This window comes from Rhinolophus sinicus, chromosome 5 (assembly GCF_057876585.1).
Source record: "Rhinolophus sinicus isolate RSI-liver-muscle chromosome 5, RSI-T2T, whole genome shotgun sequence".
Taxonomy (NCBI): Eukaryota; Metazoa; Chordata; class Mammalia; order Chiroptera; family Rhinolophidae; genus Rhinolophus; species Rhinolophus sinicus.
Window position 1 is genome coordinate 41,015,883 of NC_142505.1, and position 22,995 is coordinate 41,038,877.

The window sequence follows — 22,995 nt, forward strand, 5'->3', positions numbered from 1 at the left end:
TGCTCATTCCCTTAGGCTCCACAGGGTGATTCTGCACTGGCTGGAGGAGGCCCCTCCCTAGTGCTACGGGATGACTGGATTTAAGCAGTTACACCAGGTGCAGTGAGGTGAGAGAGGAAGGAATAGGAAGAAAAACACAAATGGAAATACCACATACCTTACTGCTGGTTGTTTCTAGGATGTGTGTTCTTGTAGGGTGGCCCCTCGCCTTTGCCCGAAGAGCCTCTAAACCCAGCCTAGCCTTGTGTCAGGGATGACCAAACAGGATTCGTAAGACTTTGCCTGGGGTGGTAATGCCCAACCAGGTGGGATGGCTAGACCGGGGCGGGTGCTAGGATCCTGCTGAGCTCCTCCCCTGTCAGCTGGCTGCTGGGCTGTCTAGCTTGTAGCAGGGCTGCGAGGGGTCAGGTGAGGTACTGAGTTCCTGACTTCAGCTCATCTCTCTAGGAAAGGGATGTTCCCACCCATTTTCCAGATAGCACAACTGAGGGAGTCAATATGACCCAGGTGCCCTGGCTCCCAGCAGAAGGAGGTCACTGGGGCCCCACTCTGCACATGCATCCCAGGAAGCAGCCCCAGCCTCTTGGCACTGGGCTTAAGAGAACCTAGTCAGGAATGTTTGAAGCCTTGTCTCCCCACGGCAGGTACCATGTCATGGCCTGCACCTGGAGTCCTCCGGTCTCAGGCTCTCCTGTTTGAGCCTCAGAAGTGCTTTGAGAATGGGGAATTTAGCAGGATCAATGTTTAACTCAAAGCAGTGAGGCAATAAATGTGGGTTTCTTCACTGGGAAAGAGGCCCAGTGGAGGTTCTGTGGCCAAACCACAGAGGAGGCTCCAAGCCTTTGTGCTGAACGCTGGGATTTCCAGTCTGGGCCAACCAGGTCTCATGCTCTTGTCCTGAGTCCTGTCCTGGGTCCACATCTTCTAGCCCCCAGCCCAACGTTGTGAGCTGGTAGGGACTCAATGAATGTCAGCGGGAAGCATTTGCGCTGGCAGTCTGCCTCCTGCACTCTAAGCTAGAAGAGTGGCAGGGCAAGGGGGACCCAGCCTCAACACAGTGTGTTCACCATTTATTGAGTACCTGTTGTATGCCTGAATCTGTACTGGGCACTGGGAAAAAACCCAGTTAGACATAGTTCTGCCCTTCCCATCATGAGCCAAGACCTGAGGTGTGACTTGTGGCTGTATGATCCTGGGTAAGCTACTAAACTTCCCTGCCTGTTTCCCCATCTGTAAAATGGGGCCTATTTCAAAGGCTGTGGTGGGGATCTGGAATTAGACCTGTAAGGCACTGACTTCATACTTGGCACATAGTAGGTGCTCATTAAAGTTTATGTAGGACAGAGAGAATTTCTCTGGGGGAGGGGACCTTTGTGCCTGGTTCTGACAGGCATAGCTTACCAGCCTGGAGGTATTGCTTTGGCTGTGCTCCCATAACCTGCTCCCCTCTAGGTCTGTGGTTCTGTGGGTCAAGAGTTGGGGTGGGGGCACAGAAAGGGCCTGTCTTAGAGGATTATGGTGCTCTAGAAGGAGAAGAGGCAACCCCCTCCCTAGGCCTTTGCAAGGCTCAGAACTGATGCTTAATTTGCCATTTAATTTGCCTCTGGTCAGACAGCAGGCAGCGGGTCTGTACCTCCTCCTGGACCCCTCAAAAGCTGGGAGGAGGTGATGGGCTTGGGCTCGGCCCAAGGACTGTCCTTGGGAAGGCAGGACCTAGGGCCTGAGTCTTGCGTCACTTCCCTATTTCCTTGTGGGCCCCAGAGGAAGGAAGTGAGGGCATAGAGGATATTGGGAGCAGGGTTCCAGCTTTCCTGAGGAGGCGAGGGGAGTGAGGAAGCTGGCCACATCCTCCACTTTCAGTTGTGCAAGTGTGGTGTGGCCTCTCCAGTGGTGGCTTCCCTAAGGAGTATGACTTTAGGCCTTAGAAGTGGGAGGGTTTGGCAGGTGGGAAGGCGGGCTCCCTTGTTGGGGAGCCTGGCATGGACACCTCCATGAAGCTCAGCTTCATTAGGAGCCAGTGTGGAGAGTGGTTTTGTAGGAACGTGGGGGCAGTTTAGGGGGGCTGGGGGGTGTGGGAAGTAGGAAGGGAACAGGTCAGGTGGGATCACGTTCCCATTGGATGGGAACACCAGTTCTTGAGCGTTGAACTTAGTAGAAAATGTGGGAGAGTCTGTGAGTTCCAGTGTGGGACAGGTGAGGCCCTCGGAACTGGCACGTGCTGGGCTCACATTCGGGTTTGTTGTGGCTCCCGGCATTGCTGCCCTCACGTCTGTCGCCACTCCTGGTTCCCTGAGCCTGAAGGCTGTGCTCCAGCAAAGGGAGAAGCTACTCAGCCTCTTTTTGAGGCATTGATGGCTTGGCTTGGAATAGGACAGGGAGGCCTTCATCCTTTGGTAGCAAGTAGGGAAGCCCTAGTTCAGACTGGCTCGGTCCTAACAGAATTCATTGGCTCAGATGAGTGAAAAAATCTTGGGGGTTGGCATCATCTTCAGGCACAGCTGGATCCAGGGGTTCCAACAATGTGGTCAGGGACCTCCCTACCCCTTTGGGGGGGTTCGATGCTCAGTCAGGCCCTCCCTCCTGGTAGCAAGATGGGCCCAGCCAATCCAGGCCATTCCTGATCCCCCGGCAGCCCTGGGAAACAGCAAGAGCTTCTTCTCATTGGTTCTGCAGAAGTCCCATAGTCAAGTCTCACTGGCTGAACTGCGGTCACATACACTCCCAGAACCAATTGCTGAGGCCAGAGTGTCTGGGGCACCCACCCATCCCTGGGTCTAAGGAATAAGGTCTTCCCAAACCACAGTCCTAGGGGTGGGAGAGGTTCCCCAAAGGACAAACCAGGCTTGGAGGCAGATACACCAGCTGTCCCTATGGAGAGGCATCAGAGGGCAAAGCTGTGCCAGCACTCTAGCCTTGGTTCCACTCTGTAAAATGGGTACAAGTATCCAAGTGGCCATGGGGTATAAGGATCAGAGGGGAGTCACGGGGCCTTCAGAGATGGTCTCCCATCATTCCTTCTGGGGGCCTCTTGTGGGAGCTCCCCCTCCCTTGACCTTCACCCCCAGCCCCTCCTGTTGACTACATACCCACAGGTGGAGAGGAGTTGGGGGGACAGAGCCACTGGCTCTCCAGCCAGCTGCAAAGCAGAACTGGCAGCAACCGTGAAACCTGATTGAAAACCTGTGGGTTCCATTTTCTGAAATTCCATGGGGTGTACAGATGAGGCAGCACAGGACAGCAGCTCAGAGAGGAACAGCAACACCGGGGGGCTGGAACCAGCTCCTACCTCCCAGCCCCACCATGTAGTCAGCTCCCCAGGCCTGGCATGTCGCTTCTTCTGCCAAAGCCCCCATGCTCTGCAGGCACTGCTCCCAGGGAAACACCTGTCTGGGCAGTATTTCTGGACTGGTGGTCAGCAAGTGGTCTGGACAACTAGAGCCCTCTTGTGTTGTCTATCCCATCTTAGGCAAACTACTTGGCTTCTCTTTGCCTCAATTTCCTACTCTGTAAACTGGGTGTAATGATAGTACCTATCTCATAGGGTTGCTTGGAGGAAGATTTGGTGAATTGATACAGGGCCAAGTGCTAAGAACCGTCCAGGTATAGTGAGGGCCGTGTGTCAAGCAGCTGCCACTGTCATCAGCATGACCATTAGTTATTGGCATTGATGTCCCTTTAAGGTCTGGTTTGATGCTGGGCCCTTGAGCTTCTCCTTAAGGAGCTCCCTGCCTGACTGACAGTAAGGAGAAGAGACCCCCGGAAGGAAGGCCTCTAAATTCCATGCCTACAGGCCTTTGGCCCTGGCTGGTGACCTCAAAGTGACAGACACATGGATCATCCCCGACCCAATTTGGGCAGCAGGAGAGCAGAGCAGGAAGCTCCTAGGCTGGAGGGTGCTGGCCCCTTGGTAAGGCTGTGGCTGCTCCAGGGTCCCCAATATGCCCCTCTCTCGGTCCCAGTAGGTCTGGCTCTTGGGGTGTGAGGAAGCAGGACAGAGCCCACTGGGAACTCAGGGCAAGATGGGGGCTCCAAACTTCCTAGCTCAGGCCACCTGGTCCCTGCCCCTGGTCTCTGCCCCTCACCCTGGCCGGGGAGTCAGACAGATGGGAGCTCAAAAACCAGCTCTGCCCTCTGACCTCAGGCAGCCTCCACCTCTCTGAACCTCAGGTTACCGCCCTCCCTCTCTCCCTTCCTTTTTTGAAGTAGTCCATGCGCCACAGCCTCAGTGGCTCCACCTTTGCCGTGGGACTCTGGGAGCTGGCCCCTCTGCCCAGGGGCTGTGACTTGTGTCCAGGCGGTGGGAAGGGCTGTCCACTGGAGCCTGGTGGCACCAAGGCCCTCACAGCCCATTTTTCATGGGCCATTCAGAAGTCGGGGTTTCTTTTTTCTAAATCATTTTACATGCGTCATCTGAAAACCGGCATTCCAGAGCTGGATGGCGTCTCGGAGAGTGCAGCCCCCCATTTTACAGTTGAGAAAGGTGGGGCCCAGAGATGGGGTGTGGGGCCAGCCCTCTACCTCAGCTTCCTGGCTTCCTCTGAGAGGCATGCAGTTGAACAGCCACAGAGGGATCTGGTTCCATCACTGGGCAGGTTATTTAATCTCTCTGTGCCTCAGTTTCCTCATCTGTAAAATGGAGCCAGTAGACCCTCCTGCCCATGGGTCACCACGAGGATCAAATAAGATGGTGTGTGGGAGGCGCTGACATGTTGCTTGGTGCTGGTGGCTCTTATGATTTTGTTACTAGTGTTTTCTCATAACACCGTCTAACTGGCGCCTCCCCAGGGAGGCAAAATTGCATGGGCAGGCTGGGGTGGCCATGAAGCTTATCTTTTCTGAAATGCCCTGGTCACCCCCATCCCTGTGTGTTTTGACTGCAGAGCCCTCAGGACTGCCCCCAGATCCTGCCTTCACCCCTGGCACCTATGCCCACGGGTGGCTCCCAGACCATCCCAGTGCGTCTGGCCAACGCTGCGTTCTTCCAGGTAAGTGGAGGCCAGGCCCTGGTGGGGGAGGGGCTGGGAGAGTGCAGTCCCACGTGGGGCCCCCTGCTCTGGACCCACCACCCATGCTTGGTTTCCTTACTCTGAATTTCCATGTTCTGTTGGAGAAAGCCCCGCTCTAGTTGCATGGGGCTAAGGGAAAGGGAAGTGGGTGGTGAGGGCCAGGCCAAGGGGACAGACAGCAGGGCACCAGCAGCCTGAGGGAAACCCTGGCCAGGACCCACTGGGTTTCAAAACGCTTTGTCCAGGATCCCCAGACTCCCCTACCCGCTGAAATTCCCTTGGCAGAGCCGGGCCCCAGCCCATGGTAGTCACTGCCCATGCTATCCCCCACCCCACCCCCAGGCTGAACTGTGACCCCTGGACACATGTCTCCATTTTCCCTGGAGAATGGCCAGAGAACCCCTTTGCCAACCCATGCCCCACTGTCCAGATGGGGAAAATGAAGCCCAGAAAGGGGAAGTTGATGCCCCTGGGCCACATGACATTGGACTAGACTTGCAGCCTAGCCCTGGACTCCCAATTGAGTGCTCTTCCCTGCAGCCAGCCTTCCCTTCCCCCACTGCCCATCTGGGCTGGGGGAGGGGATGCCGCCCCTTTCTGGGTCCCTCCTGGAGGAGTATCCTGGGTGGGAAGCGTTGATGAGTCCTGGAAGCATGCCAGCCACCCCCCTCCCCAGCTCCTGGGGACTCGCCATCTGTCACTTCCACAGGGAAGCGGGGGCCTGCTGTCACACGTGGAGGCCACGTGCCGGGCATCTGGGACGTGTCGGGCAGCCTTGTGGTTGGGCTGGAGCTCTGTGAGGGGCAGGCAGGGACTGCCCTTGGCCCTCAAGCTCTGCCCTGCAGTGGTTAGGGCCGAGCCTCCAGGGGTCTTGGGATGTTTTGGGGGGTAGTGCTGCTCCCCTGGACTATAGGAACCTGGCATGGGGAGGCCCAACCCCTGGGTTTGGCTCCTGGCTACTTCTTTTGGGGGGCACATGTCTATCCTCACTGGGCCTCAGTGATCCCTGCCCTCCTGTCCCTGGGTCTGCTTCTAGAACACTGAGGACAGCCGGCAGGGGAAGAGCCCCCTGTATGCACTCTGCAGCAGCCCTGTTTGCTGAGCCTACACCCTGGGGGTCCCCAGGACAGGCTGGCCCTACAGTCCCTACGGTGGCCGTGTCCTGAGCTCAGGGACTCAGAGGACAGACCAACCTGCCAGGACAAATGAGCTTTGAGCCCTGTCAACAGCCACTTTCCTGTGTTAGCTTCAGAGCAAAGGGGGAGAGGGGGCAGGGTAGGGGGGAGGTTACTGAATCTGCTTTCTCCTCGGAGTGTCACATCTGCCAATGACAGGGACATAAACAGGAAGTCCTGCCACGTGGCTGGCCTAACACTCATGAAACCTGAGTTTGTTCACTCAGCAAAAATTTACTGATATTACTCCCTGGAAGCTCTGTGCTGGGCCAAGGACAAGATGAGACTGGAGAATTGGACCCTGTTTATTCGCTCAAGAAACATTTATTGAGCACCTCCTGCATGCTAATAACAACATATATTAGGCACCCACAGTATGCCACCCACTAAAGATACGCGAGCTCCAGTTTTCTCAGCAACCCTGCGGAGTAGGGAAGCCTATTTCATTGCAGTTTAGAAAACCAAGGCTCAGAGAGGAGGACCACATGCACAGGGTTGCACAGCTAGGAAGCAGCAGAGATGGGATTCGAACACGGGCCTGTATGAAGTAGAACCTGAGCTTTTTTTTTTTTTTTTTAATTAAATTTAAATTTATTGAGGTGACAATTGTTAGTAAAATTACATAGATTTCAGGTGTACAATTCTGGGGGTGGGGGGTGGGAGATGAGGGTAAGGGGGATCGAATATATGGTGATGGAAGGAGAACTGACTCTGGGTGATGAACACACAATGAGAACCTGAGCTTTTTAAACTGCCATCTGCTGTCCTTGGAGGTGTCAGAGGGGCTAAGACCCAGCCCCAAACCTCACCAGTGGGTGAGGGGACAGGTGGAAACAGAGCCTGGGCAGCGGGATAAGGGTAGTTCTTGACGTACGGGGGGTGGGGGACAGGCTTTAGGAGCTTAATAGCGCCCCCAGCACACACCCAAATATTTATTGCTAAATGAGTGATTGGGTGAACGATCAAATGAGGAGTGCTGGATCTGAGGGGCACCTGGGAAAACTTTGAATGTGGGATATTTGAGCAGGATTTTGAAGGTTGTGTGGAGTTTCGCTCGGTGACAAAAGGGGAGGCAAGCCTTTCAGGTGAAGAACAGATTTGGTGCAAGGCCTGAGGGCAGAATAGTCTGCCATGTCCAGGAGTGTCCTGGTGTGGCCGGATTATGGACCTTGAGGAGCACAGGTGGTGGTGGTGGGGGGTGTTAGGTTCAAAGAGTGGGTGGGATCTCACTGGGAAGAACCTTGAATGTTGGTCTTGCTAAGGAGTTAGCACTTTATGAGCTGAGTGAAAGGCCCTAGGTTAGGCCATTAAGGGATGTTGGAGAGGCTTTTAGTGGCGTGGAGAGCACAAAGCCAAAGTTCTCCTTGCATCCCTCAAACATTGGACATGGAGGCCAGGAAGGACATTCTGGAGGAGGGTACAGCCCTGGAATAGGCCTGATAGTAGGATGGAGCCCACTCTTCAGGGCAGCAGTTCACGATGTCATGATGGAGGTGGAGGGCAGTGGGCACTGACCCAACTCCCCCCACGCCACCCCCTTGTTTCCCACAGAGTGCAGCTCTTGAATGTAGTTTTGGGCAGGAGGAGATCTTTGAAGCTGTGTGGGTGAATGAATCAGCTGTACGCTGCAACCAAGTGGTGGTGAGTGGTGTGGCCTCAGAGGGGGCAGGAGAAGACCTGCACAAGTCCAGATACTGCACTGCCTTCTTCCCATCTTCCCTCTTTCCTCCTTTTGGTTCCCGCATTCCCAGTAGCCCTGTCCTCATCTGTCTCCATGACATCCCCTCCCCAGCAGAGACTTGGACACCATCCACACCCCTCATACTTTTTCCCGTCCTTTTTGCAGCTACACACGACCCAGAAGAGCCAGGTGTTTCCACTCAGCCTACAACTAAAGGGACAGTCAGCCAGATTCCTGGACAGCCCTGACCCCATGACAGGTTGGAGCCCCCATCCACCCCGTATGGCCACCAGGAACTCAGCCGCAATGGGTGGGGCTAAGCCTGGGAGTGCTCACTGCATAGATGCCCCACATCGCCACCCCCCAACACGCATGGACACTCAGATCCCAGCCCTGCCATTCAGTGTCTGGTCACTCAGTACTTACTGATGGAGCAGCTGCTCTGGGCCAGGCATCATGCCCTCGGTGCATCTCTATGCCAGTGGCTATGCAACCTTGGGCATATACTTACCCTTCCCTTTCTGAGCCTCATTGTCCCCATGTGAAAGGAGGGCACAGGCCCTTTGGCAGAGGGCTTGGTGAGGATTTGCTAATATGATGCTCTCAAAGCCTTATAAGTGTGTCTGGGGCGGCCAGCACCCCGAAGTGGTGGTGGTTGTCCTTACTGTAATCATATGTTAGAGTCAACTCTCCAAGGGCTGTCTGTTCATGGGGAGACTCAGACATCTCCCTCCGTGCCCACATGAAGGCCTTAGAACCAGCCTGCACACTGGGTTTCTGGAGAGTGTGCCCCACGTGACTCCTTGGATCACTCAAGTGTCTGCGGCCTGTAGAGCCCACATTGCTCAGTGTTCCTCAGCGTCCCGGAGCGTTGCTGTGGGGTAAAGACACCCACTGACACATACTCAGGCCTGGGTATGAATCCCAGCTCTGCCACGCACAGGCTGTGTGACCTTGGGCACGTCACTTTACCTCTCTGAGCCTCATCTCTTATCTGTCAAATAGGGCTAATAAACAGCTCCCATCTAATAGAATCACAGCGAGCATGAATGATATTAATGAGGCTGTAGCTGCACTGTGCTTAGCACAGGCCCTGAGGGTGTGGGGGGCGTGTTGGAGAAAGTACTAAGAACCTCACTGGGTCCTGACCCTCAGAACCAGGACCTGCCTCTGGGTGGACCCACAGTGCGAGGTGGAGGGGAGAGCAGTAATGGGGGTGCTGGCCCATGTTGCCTCTGTGTCTTTCCCAGTGGAGGTCTATAACTGCGCCATGGGCAGCCCCGACTGTTCCCAGTGCCTGGGCCGGGAGGACCTAGGCCACCTGTGTGTGTGGAGTGATGGCTGCCGCCTTCGGGGGCCCCTGCAGCCCCTGCCTGGCACCTGTCCTGCCCCTGAGATCCGAACGGTAAGCACACTCCCCCAACCATGGAAGCCTGTGGTACATACATCCCTGTACGTGTACCTGCACCACCGCCCCACCTGGGCTCATGGACCCCTAACACATGTGCTTATTCATGCCTAGGCACACGCATGCAGTGTTACCTATTGAACACCTGCTGGGTGCCAGGCCCCTGCTCAGTGCTGGAGACATAGCAGTGAACAAAAGAAAATACTTTCCCTCATGGAGCTAATGTTTTTGTTGTGGGTAGGCAGGGGGCACAGGCAATAATGCATAAGGAAATCATTTATGTATACAAGTTGGTAACTGCTAGGAAGAAAAATAGCAGGACAGGGCATTGGGAGTTGGGTGGAGGAGATACTGGGCTGAGTGTGTGTAGTTTTATAGCCAGGGCAGGAAAACCTTGCTAATATGGTGATAATTGAGATTGCCAATTACTCCCAAGCCTCTGTTTTAAATATGAAAAGTCTCAGGGAAGGATTCTGATTGGCTTAGCCTGGATCAGGTGCCCTCCCAGGCTCAGTCAGCTCTGGCTGGAATGCAGGATTGTGTGGTCAGATGTGACCACTGGGAGTGGACCTCGGTGTCCTCAGGAGACCCCACTCCCCCAGGTAGCATTGACTCTGTCCGCACGTTCTGTGTCCCCAGACCCTAGTGGGCTCAGTAACACACACACATACTCATTGGCAGCCTCAGTGACCTCCCAAGTGACGGTAGCCCCAATGCTCTCCCCTAAGTGGTGGGTCTGTAGGGCCCGGCCTTCCCCTGGGTGCCTGCGACAGTGGCGAAGAAGCCTCCAGCATCCCTACCTCAGGTCCCCATTTGCCCCTCTCTCTGGTCACCTGGCAGATTGAACCCCTGAGTGGCCCCTTGGACGGCGGGACCTTGCTGACCATCCGTGGCAGGAACCTGGGCCGGCGGCTCAGCGACGTGGCCCATGGAGTGTGGATTGGCAGCGTGGCCTGTGAGCCACTGGCCGACAGATACACGGTGTCAGAGGAGTAAGGAGTGGGCAACCCCTGGGGCCGTTCACGTGACCTCCAGGCCCTACCCAACCTGGCAGTGCCAACCATCTCTCTGTCCCCAGAAGTAGCTCCCTCCTAGGTCTCTTGGATTTTACTCAAGCCATTCCCACCTTTCTGCTCAGGACACTACTCCTTATCCTTCAAGTGCCTGCTCCTTTGGGAAGCCCTCCCGTGTTCGCTTTGACCAGCCCAACTTCCACAGAAGCCTTGCTCTGGTGGAAAAAACGCAGTTGAGAAAGTATGGGGGCTGCTGTGGCGTGCAAAGATCTGGGCCTGCAGCTGTGGGGCCTGGCCCAGGGGGCTCTAGGAAACAGGAGTGGAGAGTGAATAAATTGGATTTCCTTTCGGGAGCCCATAAGTCAGGCGTCCATCCAGAAAATGTCCTCATGGTCAGAGAATTTTCAAGTGTCCTAAGAGACCATCTTGTCTAACCCCTTGTCTTATAGTTGCAGAATTGTGGGAAAGTTGTAAGGTAGGGGGTGGTCCCCAGAAAGAGCCAGGGTGAAACTTAGGAGACTCAGTGGCTGTTTTCCAACTGATAGGGAACCAAGGGGGTAATGCCCTTGGGTGTGTACCAGCTGAATGCCAACCTTAGCTGTGCGTGGGAGGAGTGGGTGGCTGAGTGCAAGCATGGGGAACTCACACACCCTGGGGTACAGTAGGGGGCATTGTTCAAAGGAAAAATGGGGCAGTGCCTGCCTGGCCCCCGGGATCTGCTGGCTGCTCCCCTGACCAAAGATGCCTCCCCCAGGATTGTGTGCGCCACAGGGCCAGCCCCAGGGGCATTCTCCGACGTGGTGACGGTGAACGCCTCCAAGGAGGGCAAGTCACGGGAGCGCTTCTCCTATGTGGTAAGGGAGGCGTCTGCCCACCGTCCCGCCCACCCCACCAGGTGCATGCCTAAGGGGTTGGCCCGAGGCCTGACCACCTACCTTCCACTCCACAGCTGCCCCTGGTCCACTCCCTGGAGCCTGCCATGGGCCCCAAGGCCGGGGGCACCAGGGTCACCATCCACGGGAGTGACCTCCACGTGGGCTCCGAGCTCCAGGTTCTGCTGAATGACACAGAGCCCTGCACAGAGCTTGTGTAAGCCCCTTGAGCCCAGCCACCCTCCTCCAGCCCATAGAAACCAGGGGGCTGGAGGGGTGGGGGTGATATCCCAGCACTACCCCTTGGCCAAGGCGTTTCCGCTCTCTGAGCCTCAAGTTTTCTCATTTGGTAAGACCAGTACCAGTGAGTCGTGGGAAGTCCTCTGTGCCCAGCAAGTAGTAGTCGGTGCCCCTTCAGTGACCACTGCAGTGAAAATGGTGATGATTGTGCATACTCTGAGAGCCTCGGCTCTTGGTGAAGTAGCTCTGTCTATATTATGCACTTATTGTGTACCAGGCCCCACCGATGGGCATTTCTGGGGACACCAAGATGAACCCAACACATCTCAGCCCTCAGGATAGCAGATACTCCCACCGGAAATAAGAATTCCACTGGGGTTGGGATTGGGAGAAAAGTCTGGGCTTTCAAGGCCTCGGACAGGGTCCTTACCAGGGGCACCAGTTGGGACAGGCGCTCTGGGAAGGCTTCTTGGAGGAGGTGGGACTGGGCAATTGGGAAGAACAGGCAGGGTCAGAGAGAAGGGGTGTTCGCAGTGGGGAGGACAGCCCCTGCAAAGTGTGGCAGTGGGAATACAGAAACAACAGACTTACGTACAAGGGGGCAGAAGACCAGGTGGAGGCCGATTGAAAAGGCCTTAAACCCAGGCCGAGTGCACAGGCCTGTGCCCCTGGGTGATAGGGGGGCAAGTAGTGAGAGGTGGGGACCCTGATGATCATGTCTGCTGCCCTCCCACAGGCGCACGGACACCAGCATTGCCTGCACGGTGCCTGGGGGTGTGCTGCCAGCCCCAGTGCCCGTGTGTGTGCGTTTTGAGCACCGGGGCTGCGTGCGTGGCAACCTCACCTTCTGGTACATGCAGAACCCAGTCATCACAGCCATCAGTCCCCGCCGCAGCCCTGTCAGGTGAGACCCAGCCCCCAGCCCCCAGGTGGGTCTCGCTCTCTGGGGCTGCAGCTGGGCTGATGGGGCTTGCTGTCCCCACAGCGGTGGCAGGACCATCACGGTGGCTGGTGAGCGTTTCCACATGGTGCAGAATGTATCCATGGCTGTGCACCACATTGGCCGGCAGCCCACGGTGAGGGGGGCAAGGCACTGAGGCAGGCGGGGGAGTGGGGGTGGCCCGCAGCCCGGACTGACCAGGCCTCACGCTGCTGTGTCTCCCCGTCTCTGTCTCTCCTTATCTCTTTGCCTCTCTGTCTGTCTCTGTCTCCTGTCTGTCTCCCCATCCCTTCTTATCTTTCCGTCTCTCCCTGTCTCCATCTCTCCCTCTCTGTCTCTCTGTGTCTCCTTAAACATCAATCTCTCCCCATTTCTCCATGTCTGTCTGTCCATCCCCTGGCCTATGACCCTCTCCCACCAGCTCTGCAAGGTTCTCAACTCCACCCTCATCACTTGCCCATCCCCTGGGGCCCTGAGCAATGCCTCGGCACCAGTGGACTTTTTCATCAATGGGCGGGCCTATGCCGATGAGGTGGCAGTGGCTGAGGAGCTGCTAGACCCCGAGGAGACACAGCGTGGCAGCCGGTTCCGCCTGGACTACCTCCCCGACCCACAGTTCTCCACGGCCAAGAGGGAGAAGTGGATCAAGCACCACCCTGGGGAGCCCCTCACCCTGGTCATCCATGTGAGTGCCAGCAGGTGCCAGGTAGGAGGAGTAAGAGGGACAGGCTCAGCCACGGGCCTCAGTGAGCACCCACCTCCTTTCCCGCAGAAGGAGCAGGACAGCCTAGGGCTCGAGAGCCACGAGTACCGTGTCAAGATAGGCCAAGTGGCCTGCGACATCCAGATCATCTCAGAGAGAGTCATCCATTGCTCGGTCAACGAGTCCCTAGGCACAGCCGAGGGGCAGCTGCCCATCACGGTGAGTGGACGGGGCACTGGAGGCAGAAGTGGACCTGAACCCCAGCCCCATCTACCCGAGCAGCTGCCCCTTGCGCCCGAACATGGGAGCGGAACATTTTCATACTCAGTAGCTCAGGCAAATAGAACAAAGCAGCTTTACAACCTCACTTGACAGATGAGGAAACTGAGGGGCAAGAATTTAGTGACCTTCTCAAGGTCAGTGATCAGCCCCAGCGAGGCATGGTGGGGCTGGACCCTGAGAGGCCATAAGTGGACCCCTTTTCCACTAGGTGCTCCACCCCGAGTCTGGGCTGCTGGCCACCACACAGAGTCACAGAGGGGAGGGAAGCAGGAGTGGAGAGAGAACCCAGAAAGTGGGATCTTTTCTGCACTGTACCTGCTTGCATGCCAGCTGAGATGGGGAGGTCATTTCCTCATGGGGAGTACTTGCCACCCCGGGACAGCTTGATTGGGAAAGCTCCCTTTCACCCACACCCCAGCTCCAATTCTGCCCTTTGAGTCCTCAGACACCACCTGCTCCCCTGGTCCCAGAACAAACCAACAGATACTTGGGGACAGCAGCCAGGCCCTGTGAACTGCCCTGCCTCTGGCTCCTCTGCTGCTCCTCCCAGGCTATAATAATAGTCACAGCCCCCTGTATTCAGTTTCCCCTCTGTGCCAGGCCCAGGACTAAGGGATGACAAGCATCATCTCATTTAGCCCTCACAGTATCCCCAGGCGCTGGGTGTGGTTATCTCTGTATTATAGATGTGGCATCTGGGGCCCAGAGAAGTTAGGTAACTTGCCCCAGGCCACACAGCTAATGAGGAGAAGAGCCAAGGCATAAGCCCAGGGAAGCTATAACGCCTTCCCCCCACCTTTGTGCAGATCCAGGTAGGGAACTTCAACCAGACCATTGCTACGCTACAGCTGGGTGGCAGTGAGACCGCCATCATCGTGTCCATCGTCATCTGCAGTGTCCTGCTGCTGCTTTCTGTAGTCGGTAAGGAGCCCACCCTTGTGACACCTTGGAGGGAGGACCTGCCTCTGAAGATGGGCAGAGAAAGGCATAATGGGCGGGCGTCCAGCTTGAGCAAGGCCTGGGGGTGGAAGTAAGTCCCGCACCCAGAGGTGGGGGGAGAGGTGTGCTTGGCTGTAGCCCACATGGGTGGAAGATGATGGATGTTGGGAGGATGTGCTGGGCCGAGGGCTCGAGTGCCAGGCAGAAGAGTTTCGAACCTTGCTTTCCAGTCAGTAGGGAGCTACTGAAGGTATTCAAGAGAAGGTTGTTCAGGGCAGTTAATCTAGGCTATACCACTATTAAAATAATGGTTATAAATGTAATACATTCAACGTAGCAGAGAAATTGAAACCCTCGTACACTGTTGGTGGGTTGGAAAATGGTGCAGCCACTTTGGAAAATACTTGGGCAGTTCCTTAAAATGTTAAAGAGCTGTCATGTGACCCAGCAGTTCCACTCTCTACCCAAGAGACGTGAAAACACGTTCACACAAAAACTTGTGCATGAAAATGCTTAGCAGCACTGGTCATAACAGTCAAAAAGCAGAATAATCCAGTGTCCATCAACTGATGAATGAACAGAATGCGGTATATCCATACAACGGAATATTATTCAGGCACAAAAAGGAACGAAGTACTGGCTCATGCTACAGCGTGGATGAACCGTAACAACATGTGAAATGAAAGAAGCCAGTCACAAAGACCACATATTCTAGGATTCCATTTATATGAAATATCCAGAATAGGTAAATCCGTAGAGATAGGAAGTGGATTATTGGTTGCCAGAGTCTGGGAAAGGAGGGGTAGGGAGCGACTGCTAGTGATTATGAGTCTTGAGGCAATACAAATGTTCTAAAAGTAGGTGCTGGTGGATGCATAACCCTGCGAATATACTAAAAGCCATTGACTTGTATACTTTAAATGGATGGTTATATGGCATGTGCGTTGTTATCTTTACGAAGCTGTTTTTAAAAAGTAAATATTCAATATAGAAATTTTTAGAGAAAACTGGATGAAGCTAAAAGGAAAAAAATACCCGTCATTAACACCCTATATATGTTGGTATGTTTCCTACTAGTCTCTTTTCTTAAAAATTTATATATGTGTGTAGTATATATGAATGTATATTATGTATAAAAATATGAAATATTTCAGTATTATATATAGTCCCTTCCCCACCCCAGAAAGTGATTATAATATACTGCTTTGTAATCTGCTTTTAAATATTTCTTAATTCACAGATAGCATCTGGTTATTGTAGAAAGAATTGAAAATGCTAAAAAAAACAGAGAACAGCAATCACGCATAATTCTCTCACCTAGGGAAAGCCACTAAAAATAGTTTATCACTATCTCTCTCTCTCTCTCTCTCTCTCTCTCTCTCGCTCGCTCGCTCGCTCGCTCTCTCTGCTTTTTATAAGAATGGGACATTGAGCTTTATTTTACTGGCTGTTCCCCAAGCCCTTTGCCCCAGAAGAGTTTGTCAGCCCCCTCAGGAGTGGAGGACTGAGCGCCACCTTCCCACACCCTCCCCAGAGGAGGTGGAGCTGAGACCCCAGGCAGGACCTCTCCCTCCAGGCCCAGGCTCTGTACATAGCAGGTGCCAAAAAATGCTGTCCAAAGGGCTTTCAAGGCCTGACTCCCCTCTGCTGCCCACAGCCCTGTTCGTCTTCTGCACCAAGAGCCGCCGTGCCGAGCGCTACTGGCAGAAGACGCTGCTGCAGATGGAGGAGATGGAATCTCAGATCCGAGAGGAAATCCGTAAAGGTAGCTGGTGGGGACCATGCAGGAGTGTGGGCCTCGGCTTTCCCAACTGGGGAATGAATTTGAGATCCACTCACTGCCCCCTGCCTGTCGCCAGGCTTTGCTGAGCTGCAGACGGACATGACGGATCTGACCAAGGAGCTGAACCGCAGCCAGGGCATTCCTTTCCTGGAATATAAGCACTTTGTGACCCGCACCTTCTTCCCTAAGGTCAGCCTGTGCTCTCACCAGCCACCGCAGCGGCTCCTGGGCCTGTCGAGGCTGTGCAGCTCTGGAGGGCACTTATGCATCTGGGAAAACTTGGCTAGTGCAGTGTGGGCTCCTTAAGCGATGCAAACCCTCCACGCCCACTCACAGGGCCTGTCAGGGGAGGCCCTTTCTCCCCCACTTTCCTTCTCTACTCACTTGATGTTTAACTGTCCGTATGGAAGCCAGCTGCCAGCCTCACTGCTCCTAGGCTGCCAAGCCTACCTCTCCCCTCACTGAGGGGGCAGTAGAGGCAGCCCAGGTGCTCCCAGGCCCCATGTGCCCTGCCAGCATCTCATCTCTGGGTCCTTTCCTAGCCAGGCTTCCTTGGTCTACATGTCCCCTCTTCCCGCTGGACTCTGCTCCATCCTTTCCATGCCTCTTTCTGTTCCAGGGGCTGCGGCCCTGTCCCCACCTTCCCTGACCTGTCCAGAGCATTTGTGTCAGTGGCCAGTGCCCTCTTGCACTGTCCACACTGTTCTCCATACAGCAGCCAAACAAGCCCATGTCGTGGTTCCTTTCTGCCAGCCTCTCTGCCTCAGTTTCCCTTATTCTACACTGCGCTACTTTTGCTTCCTTTTAAGCCTTGTGCCCTCTTGTATTAGCACACCTTGGCTCCGCTGGTTCTACGCCTCCTTTTCCTCCAGGAAGCCCCCTGGGACACCCCTCCCCACTCCTCTGGAATCCTGTGGCTCCCGGGGCACGGCCCACTGTCTCTTCTTCCTTTATAAGATGTCCCTTTGCCTTTGTTGAGTGGCCCTTGCATGCCAGTCAAGAGAGTCTGCAGCCCCACTGAGATGCTGGGGGGTCTGCCTCCACAGTGTTCCTCCCTCTACGAAGAGCGTTACATACTGCCCTCCCAGACCCTCAACTCCCAGGGCAGCTCCCCAGTGCAGGAGACCCACCCGCTGCTGGGAGAGTGGAAGGTAAGTACCCACAACTCCCCGTGCACGTGCACACTGGGCTGCCTCAGGGCCACCCTGCCCCTTTCTGGCCCCACTGCTCCATTGATCCCAATCACTGGGGGCTGGGAGACACCTGCCATGGGATAGTAGTGAGCCCTCCATCCCAGGAGGCATTGAAGCAGCCCTTCAGGGTGTTATTATAAATGCTGACCCCCAGGCCAGGTAGAGAGGGGAGAGGATTGGGCCTCCCTGGACATCCCACTCTACCTGCGGCTTAGAGCCTAGAAGGTGAGACAGTCCCACACATGGGGACACTAGGTTAACTCCAGGCACCCTTGCTCTTCTCTGTGCCCCACTTTTCAATTCAACTGAGCCATTGTTCCAATCACAGGGAATTAGAAAGCATCCACTATTAAAAGGTAGTGAGCTCCCCATCCCTGGAATCATTCAAGGAGCCATTCATGGCATTATAAGTGCTAACTCCTAGACCAGGTAGAGGCACTGGGCCCCTGAGCCCCTGTGAAAACTGCATCACCAGTCGCGTCCACAGATCCCTGAGAGCTGCCGGCCCAACATGGAAGAGGGGATCGGCCTGTTTTCCTCACTTCTGAACAACAAGCACTTCCTCATTGTCTTCGTCCACGCACTGGAGCAGCAGAAAGACTTCGCTGTACGCGACAGGTCAGGCTGCCAGGCTCTGGGAGCGGGACAGGGGCCCATCTGAGGCCACAGGGCCGGTCCTGGCTGGGGCAGTTTACAAATCATCATGTTCTCTGGGCAGTTGTCTGGCCCCCAACCTCAGGTCCTGGGGGTCCACCCCTTCCTGGGCTGGGGTTCCTCCTGCACAGGCACACCAGTGACGTAGTGGCCCCAGGGCCCCACTTTGTGGTCCCCACATCCCAAAGCCATGAGAAACGGCAGGAGCTGACGCCCCGTGACCACCCACAGGTGCAGCCTGGCCTCCCTGCTGACCATCGCGCTCCATAGCAAGCTCGAGTATTACACGAGCATCATGAAGGAGCTGCTGGTGGACCTCATCGACGCCTCGGCCGCCAAGAACCCTAAGCTCATGCTGCGGCGCACGGAGTCCGTGGTCGAGAAGATGCTCACCAACTGGATGTCCATCTGCATGTACAGCTGTCTGCGGGTGAGGCGGGTGCAGCGGTGCACCCATACTGCAGGGGCCACCCCCTCTGAGCCTTCCTGTAATAGGTCGGACTTTGTTTTATCCTCCCACTAGCATTTCCAGGAGGTTTATCATGTCCTTTGTGCAGATGTGGACAGAGGGACTCTGAGGAGGGTGGGTACAGGCCCAGAGGATCCATTATACAGATGAGGAACTGAGGCTCAGAGGAGGCTGGCTTCCTGCAAGGGCCCAGAGCCAGCTCAGGGAGGAACAGAGGCCATGCCAGGGCCTTGTTATGGAAGATTGTTTTCTCAGTCATCAAACCTTCCCTGGTGTGGCTTTGGGCCGCCGCTCCTGGTGTGGGAGTATTAGACCTGGGCCTGGCCCTTCAGGCTCTTCCAGCATTAGGGGAGATAGACGTGGAAACAAATTAAAATACTGCGAAGCTCAGCCATTGAGGCCTCAGACCCGACTGGAGGGTTCAAGGTGGCTTCCTGGAGTGGGTGACTCCAAACGGAGGCCTGAGGGCTTAGTGGAATGAGCCAGGTAAGAAGTTGGGTGGGGAGGGTGTTCTAATGACAGCATGGACAAAGGCCAGGAAAAAGGGATGTTTATAAAAGGAACTGAAAGAAGTCTGGCGACTTTCTGATGAGACATGAGGCTAGAAAGGCCAGTGGGGCTATATAGTCAAGGCCTTCTGCACTCTGCCAAAGGGACCCGATTAGGGCTTTTCTGCAGAACAAGTTGCTCAGCCCCTGGTCCTGTCCCAGTGTCCAGCTGCCCTGCAGTGGTAGAGGCCAGGGAGTCATCTGGGATCGTGCAAGAAAGGCACAGGCCTGGGTGGAGCCCAGAACCAGGGCCTCAGATGTCCTGGGTTTGAGTCCTGTCTTTGGCATAAACCAGCTGTGTGACCCTGAACAAGGCATTGCTTTCTCTGGACCTTGGTTTCTGTCTGTCAGGTGGGGCCTCTGTCCCTGGCCTTGGGGCTTATTAGGGCCAGGTAGCCCTGTGGGTCCTCTCGGGGTGAGTGGGGGAGTGGGGTGGAATAGGGGAGGCTGGTCCTAGGGAGGGATCACCAGGACGCCCCAGTATTGGTCTCCACTGTCTGCCTTCTGAGTCATCAGCAAAGACCCAGCTGCAACAGGAACCAGAGGGGCGACAGTGGACTCTGGACCCAGCTCCCTTGGCCTCTTTGTGTGGCCTCAGCCAGGTCTTCCCTCTGAGCCTCTGTTTCCTCCAGAAAATGGGGCATCACGGCTCCCCCCTGCCCCCAGAACTGGAGAACTAGATCAGGAATAAGATCTGGCATGTTGCCTTAATAATCTTTGCCAAATTTGCCTAATACTATTATATGCTTATTTTTTCCCTTAAATCAGCCTTCTGTGTTTACCTAAATATCCACTATCAATGGAACACGTGGGTCACTTGCTATAAAGTGACCATGAAAGTCAGCTCATGGCTATGGATGGCAGCAGAGTCCCTTTCTGGCTGTGTGCACTTTATGAAAGGGAAATTGTCGAGGGCTGGGGTATCTGAGGCCCCAGTCAAGTCCAAGACTCTCCACGCTCACCAGGCTGTGATTTGGACTATTGGAGGCCGTGTCTGTGTTCTGGTTCCACTTGAACTCACCTTGTGAGGCTTAGCCGAAAGAGTCATAGGCTTGGGAGTGAGCTGATCCAGGATTTGAGTCCAGCGCTGCCACTTCCCAGCTGGGCGACCCTAGGCTGGTGGCTTGCCCTCTCTGAGCCTCGGCAGTATGTGGAAGGGTTGTTGGGAAGATGAAATGAATGTGCCCAGCCACAGTTGGCAGTGTTAGACCTTAGAGTCCATGGAGACACCCAGGGAATTGGGACGACGATGGCACCAGATCCAAAAGGAGGATATTAAACAGACAGCAATGGAGGCATTGGTGGAAAGGGGTAGTGAAAGTGTTCCAGGTGGGGGCTGCAGCATGGCCACAGGCTTGGGCGCTAAAATATGGAGGGTGAGCAGGGAGGTGGTAGGGGCTGGGATGGGCAGGTGGGGCCTCAGCCCCTGACAGCCCGTGTCCACCCCAGGAGACCGTGGGGGAGCCATTCTTCCTGCTCCTGTGCGCCATCAAGCAGCAGATCAACAAGGGCTCTATAGACGCCATCACGGGCAAGGCCCGCTACACACTCAACGAGGAGTGGCTGCTGCGGGAGAACATTGAGGCCAAGCCCCGGGTGAGCTGGGTGGGGCGAGGGCAGCTGGGCAGCAAGGTGGCACCATCTCCTGGGCTGGCTGGGAGGGGGTCCTCGCATGCCTGGAGGCTCCCACCTTGCCCCGGCCTCCCCAAGCAGGTTGTCACCCCACCTGGGCCCCAGGTAGTGATGTGGGGACTTGCTGACCCTTCGCCCCCTCTCGTGCAGAACCTGAACGTGTCCTTCCAGGGCTGTGGCATGGACTCGCTGAGCGTGCGGGCCATGGACACTGACACGCTGACGCAGGTGAAGGAGAAGATCCTGGAGGCCTTCTGCAAGAATGTGCCCTACTCCCAGTGGCCTCGCGCCGAGGACGTCGACCTCGGTGGGCAGGGGTGGGGTGGCACAACTTGGCATGGGGCTGCTTTGATGGAACCAGCCCCCATCTTGGTCATACACTCTTTTTGTTCAGCAAATGTGCATTCATTTTGGCACCGGGGACACGGCTGGTCAGACAAGGTGCCCATCGGCAAGGAGCTCCTCTCTAGTAGGGAGTCAGGCCCTGCAGCGTAAGCAGGCACGGGCAACAGCAAGCAGTGCTCAGGAAAGGCTTTTCCAAGAAGGGGATGTTGGAGTGAGGTTTGAAGGGTGCACAGGATTCTGGTTTGGTCAAGAAGCGAGGGCCGTTCACCTTATGATCACCGGCCTTTCCTGAGTGCTTGGTCTGTGCCAGGCCTCATTGTAAGCACGAGGCTACGATGGTGAACAGGCTGGCACAGCGACTGTCCATTCAGAGCAGGGAACTTCAGGTGGCTCTCCAGGGCTGGCATGCAGGAGAGAGTGGGCTGTGAGAGGAGGCTGGGCAGGCACTCAGTCACCCCGATCCTGGAAGGGCAGAGTTGGCCCTTGTGCTTTACGTGGAGGACAGCGGGGAGCCCCTTAAGAGGTGTGAGCCTTTCACAGGTGGCACCTTTTCTTTAATCAGCAATAGTAACAGAGCCCCGAGGACGAGGACATTTCCAGAACTCCTGCTCTGTGCTTACGACTGGGACACCCTGTTCCCCAGTTATCTCTCCATCTCCTTTTATAGAGGCTCAGGGAGAGGCGTGGCATTCCCCAGGTTCCACAGAGGTAGCAAGTGGCCTCTCCCTGTGTGGCCAGGCTGGTGCTGCCCCCCGGGCTGGCTCCCTTCCCCTGGCCCTGACACCCTGCTCCCTGTCTCCAGAATGGTTCGCTTCGAGCACACAGAGCTACATCCTCCGGGACCTGGATGACACCTCCGTGATGGAGGATGGCCGCAAGAAACTCAACACTCTGGCCCACTACAAGGTGGGGTCCCCAGCCCCACCAAACCCCATTCCCAGCCTCCCTAACCTGACCTCTGACCTCAGCTTCTCCCCTCCTATCAGATCCCTGAAGGTGCCTCCCTGGCCATGAGCCTCACAGACAAGAAGGACAACACATTGGGCCGAGGTAGTGCCGGTGGACGTGGGGAGGGTGTCTAGGGCCCCTTTTGAGCAATCCTAGTGGGGAAACTGAGGCTTCAAGAGGCAAGGCTGGGCTGGGCTATGGCCTCCTTGGTGGGGGCAGGGGCCAGGCCAGGCCCCTCTGCCCCAATACTGCTTGGGCAGAGCCTTTGGGCTGGCCCTGTGGCCAGGCTTCAGGCTGATTTCCTTCGGGCAGCAGCCCCAGGAGGGCGGGATGTGGTTCCAGTAGGTTTGGGCAGCTGCCAGGGCAGAGGGGAAGGCTGGCATGCCCATCTAGGATTTGGGGCTGTGCCCCTGCCTCAAGTCCCACGATCCACACCCTCAGATGCCCCAGGCCTGGCTGGCTAACTGCCAGGCCTGGGGTCCTTGGCTCCTGTGGGTTTCAGGGTCCCCTCCTGAGGTCAGGAGCAGGATCTTGGGTCTCTCCCAGCAGCTTGTGAGGTCGGGGTTGGCAGAGGCTCTGGCTGGAGGGTAGGGTGAGTGAGGACAGCCACCCCGGGGGCCTTTCCCATCTCCATGTGTGACCATCTCTGTTTCTCCATCACTCTCCCCATTTCTCTTAAAACCTTGTGTATCTTTCTGTCTCTCAATGCCTCTACCTTTATCTTTGTCTCATTTTCTGTGTCTCTCTGGGTCTCTCTCTCTTATCTCTGTATTTTTCTCTTTGCTTCTCTCTCTATCTCCTTTTCTCCATGTGTCTCTTTGGAACTCTATTTCTATTGGTTTCTCTTTCTCTTCCCACCTCCTCTCTGTTTATTTATTGTGTGTGTTTTTCCTCTCTCAGTAAAAGACTTGGACACCGAGAAGTATTTCCATTTGGTGAGTGCCCAGCCTCCAGCCCTGGGGGTTCCCGCCCATCACGGGGTGTGGACTTGGCTTCCTATCACACTGGGCCTCTGGGGACACTCCCAGTCCCTGGGAAAGACTAGGGGTGGGGGAGCGGGGATGGGACCCAGAATCAGAGGGAGCCTGGGCATCTGTACACACAAAGTGTATGCAGACCCAGTGCCTGTAGGAAAAGGACAGGACTGCCCCCAGGACGGCCAGG

General features: G+C 55.7%; 1 protein-coding gene across 1 annotated transcript in view; it reads left to right on the forward strand.

The window, feature by feature from the left end:
* PLXND1 (plexin D1) overlaps positions 1-22,995 on the forward strand; it is a 49,458-nt gene that overhangs the window by 21,598 nt on the left and 4,865 nt on the right. The window contains exons 9-30 of the mRNA XM_019746786.3: positions 4,881-4,985; positions 7,733-7,822; positions 8,028-8,121; positions 9,113-9,267; positions 10,111-10,262; positions 11,038-11,137; positions 11,233-11,372; positions 12,132-12,299; positions 12,381-12,471; positions 12,757-13,020; positions 13,108-13,257; positions 14,127-14,241; positions 15,917-16,024; positions 16,119-16,231; positions 17,089-17,193; positions 17,723-17,853; positions 18,121-18,319; positions 20,356-20,502; positions 20,689-20,845; positions 21,686-21,789; positions 21,870-21,933; positions 22,732-22,766. Of these exons, the coding sequence (XP_019602345.3) occupies positions 4,881-4,985; positions 7,733-7,822; positions 8,028-8,121; positions 9,113-9,267; positions 10,111-10,262; positions 11,038-11,137; positions 11,233-11,372; positions 12,132-12,299; positions 12,381-12,471; positions 12,757-13,020; positions 13,108-13,257; positions 14,127-14,241; positions 15,917-16,024; positions 16,119-16,231; positions 17,089-17,193; positions 17,723-17,853; positions 18,121-18,319; positions 20,356-20,502; positions 20,689-20,845; positions 21,686-21,789; positions 21,870-21,933; positions 22,732-22,766 (2,787 nt within the window). The remainder of the gene's footprint in view (positions 1-4,880; positions 4,986-7,732; positions 7,823-8,027; positions 8,122-9,112; positions 9,268-10,110; positions 10,263-11,037; positions 11,138-11,232; positions 11,373-12,131; positions 12,300-12,380; positions 12,472-12,756; positions 13,021-13,107; positions 13,258-14,126; positions 14,242-15,916; positions 16,025-16,118; positions 16,232-17,088; positions 17,194-17,722; positions 17,854-18,120; positions 18,320-20,355; positions 20,503-20,688; positions 20,846-21,685; positions 21,790-21,869; positions 21,934-22,731; positions 22,767-22,995) is intronic.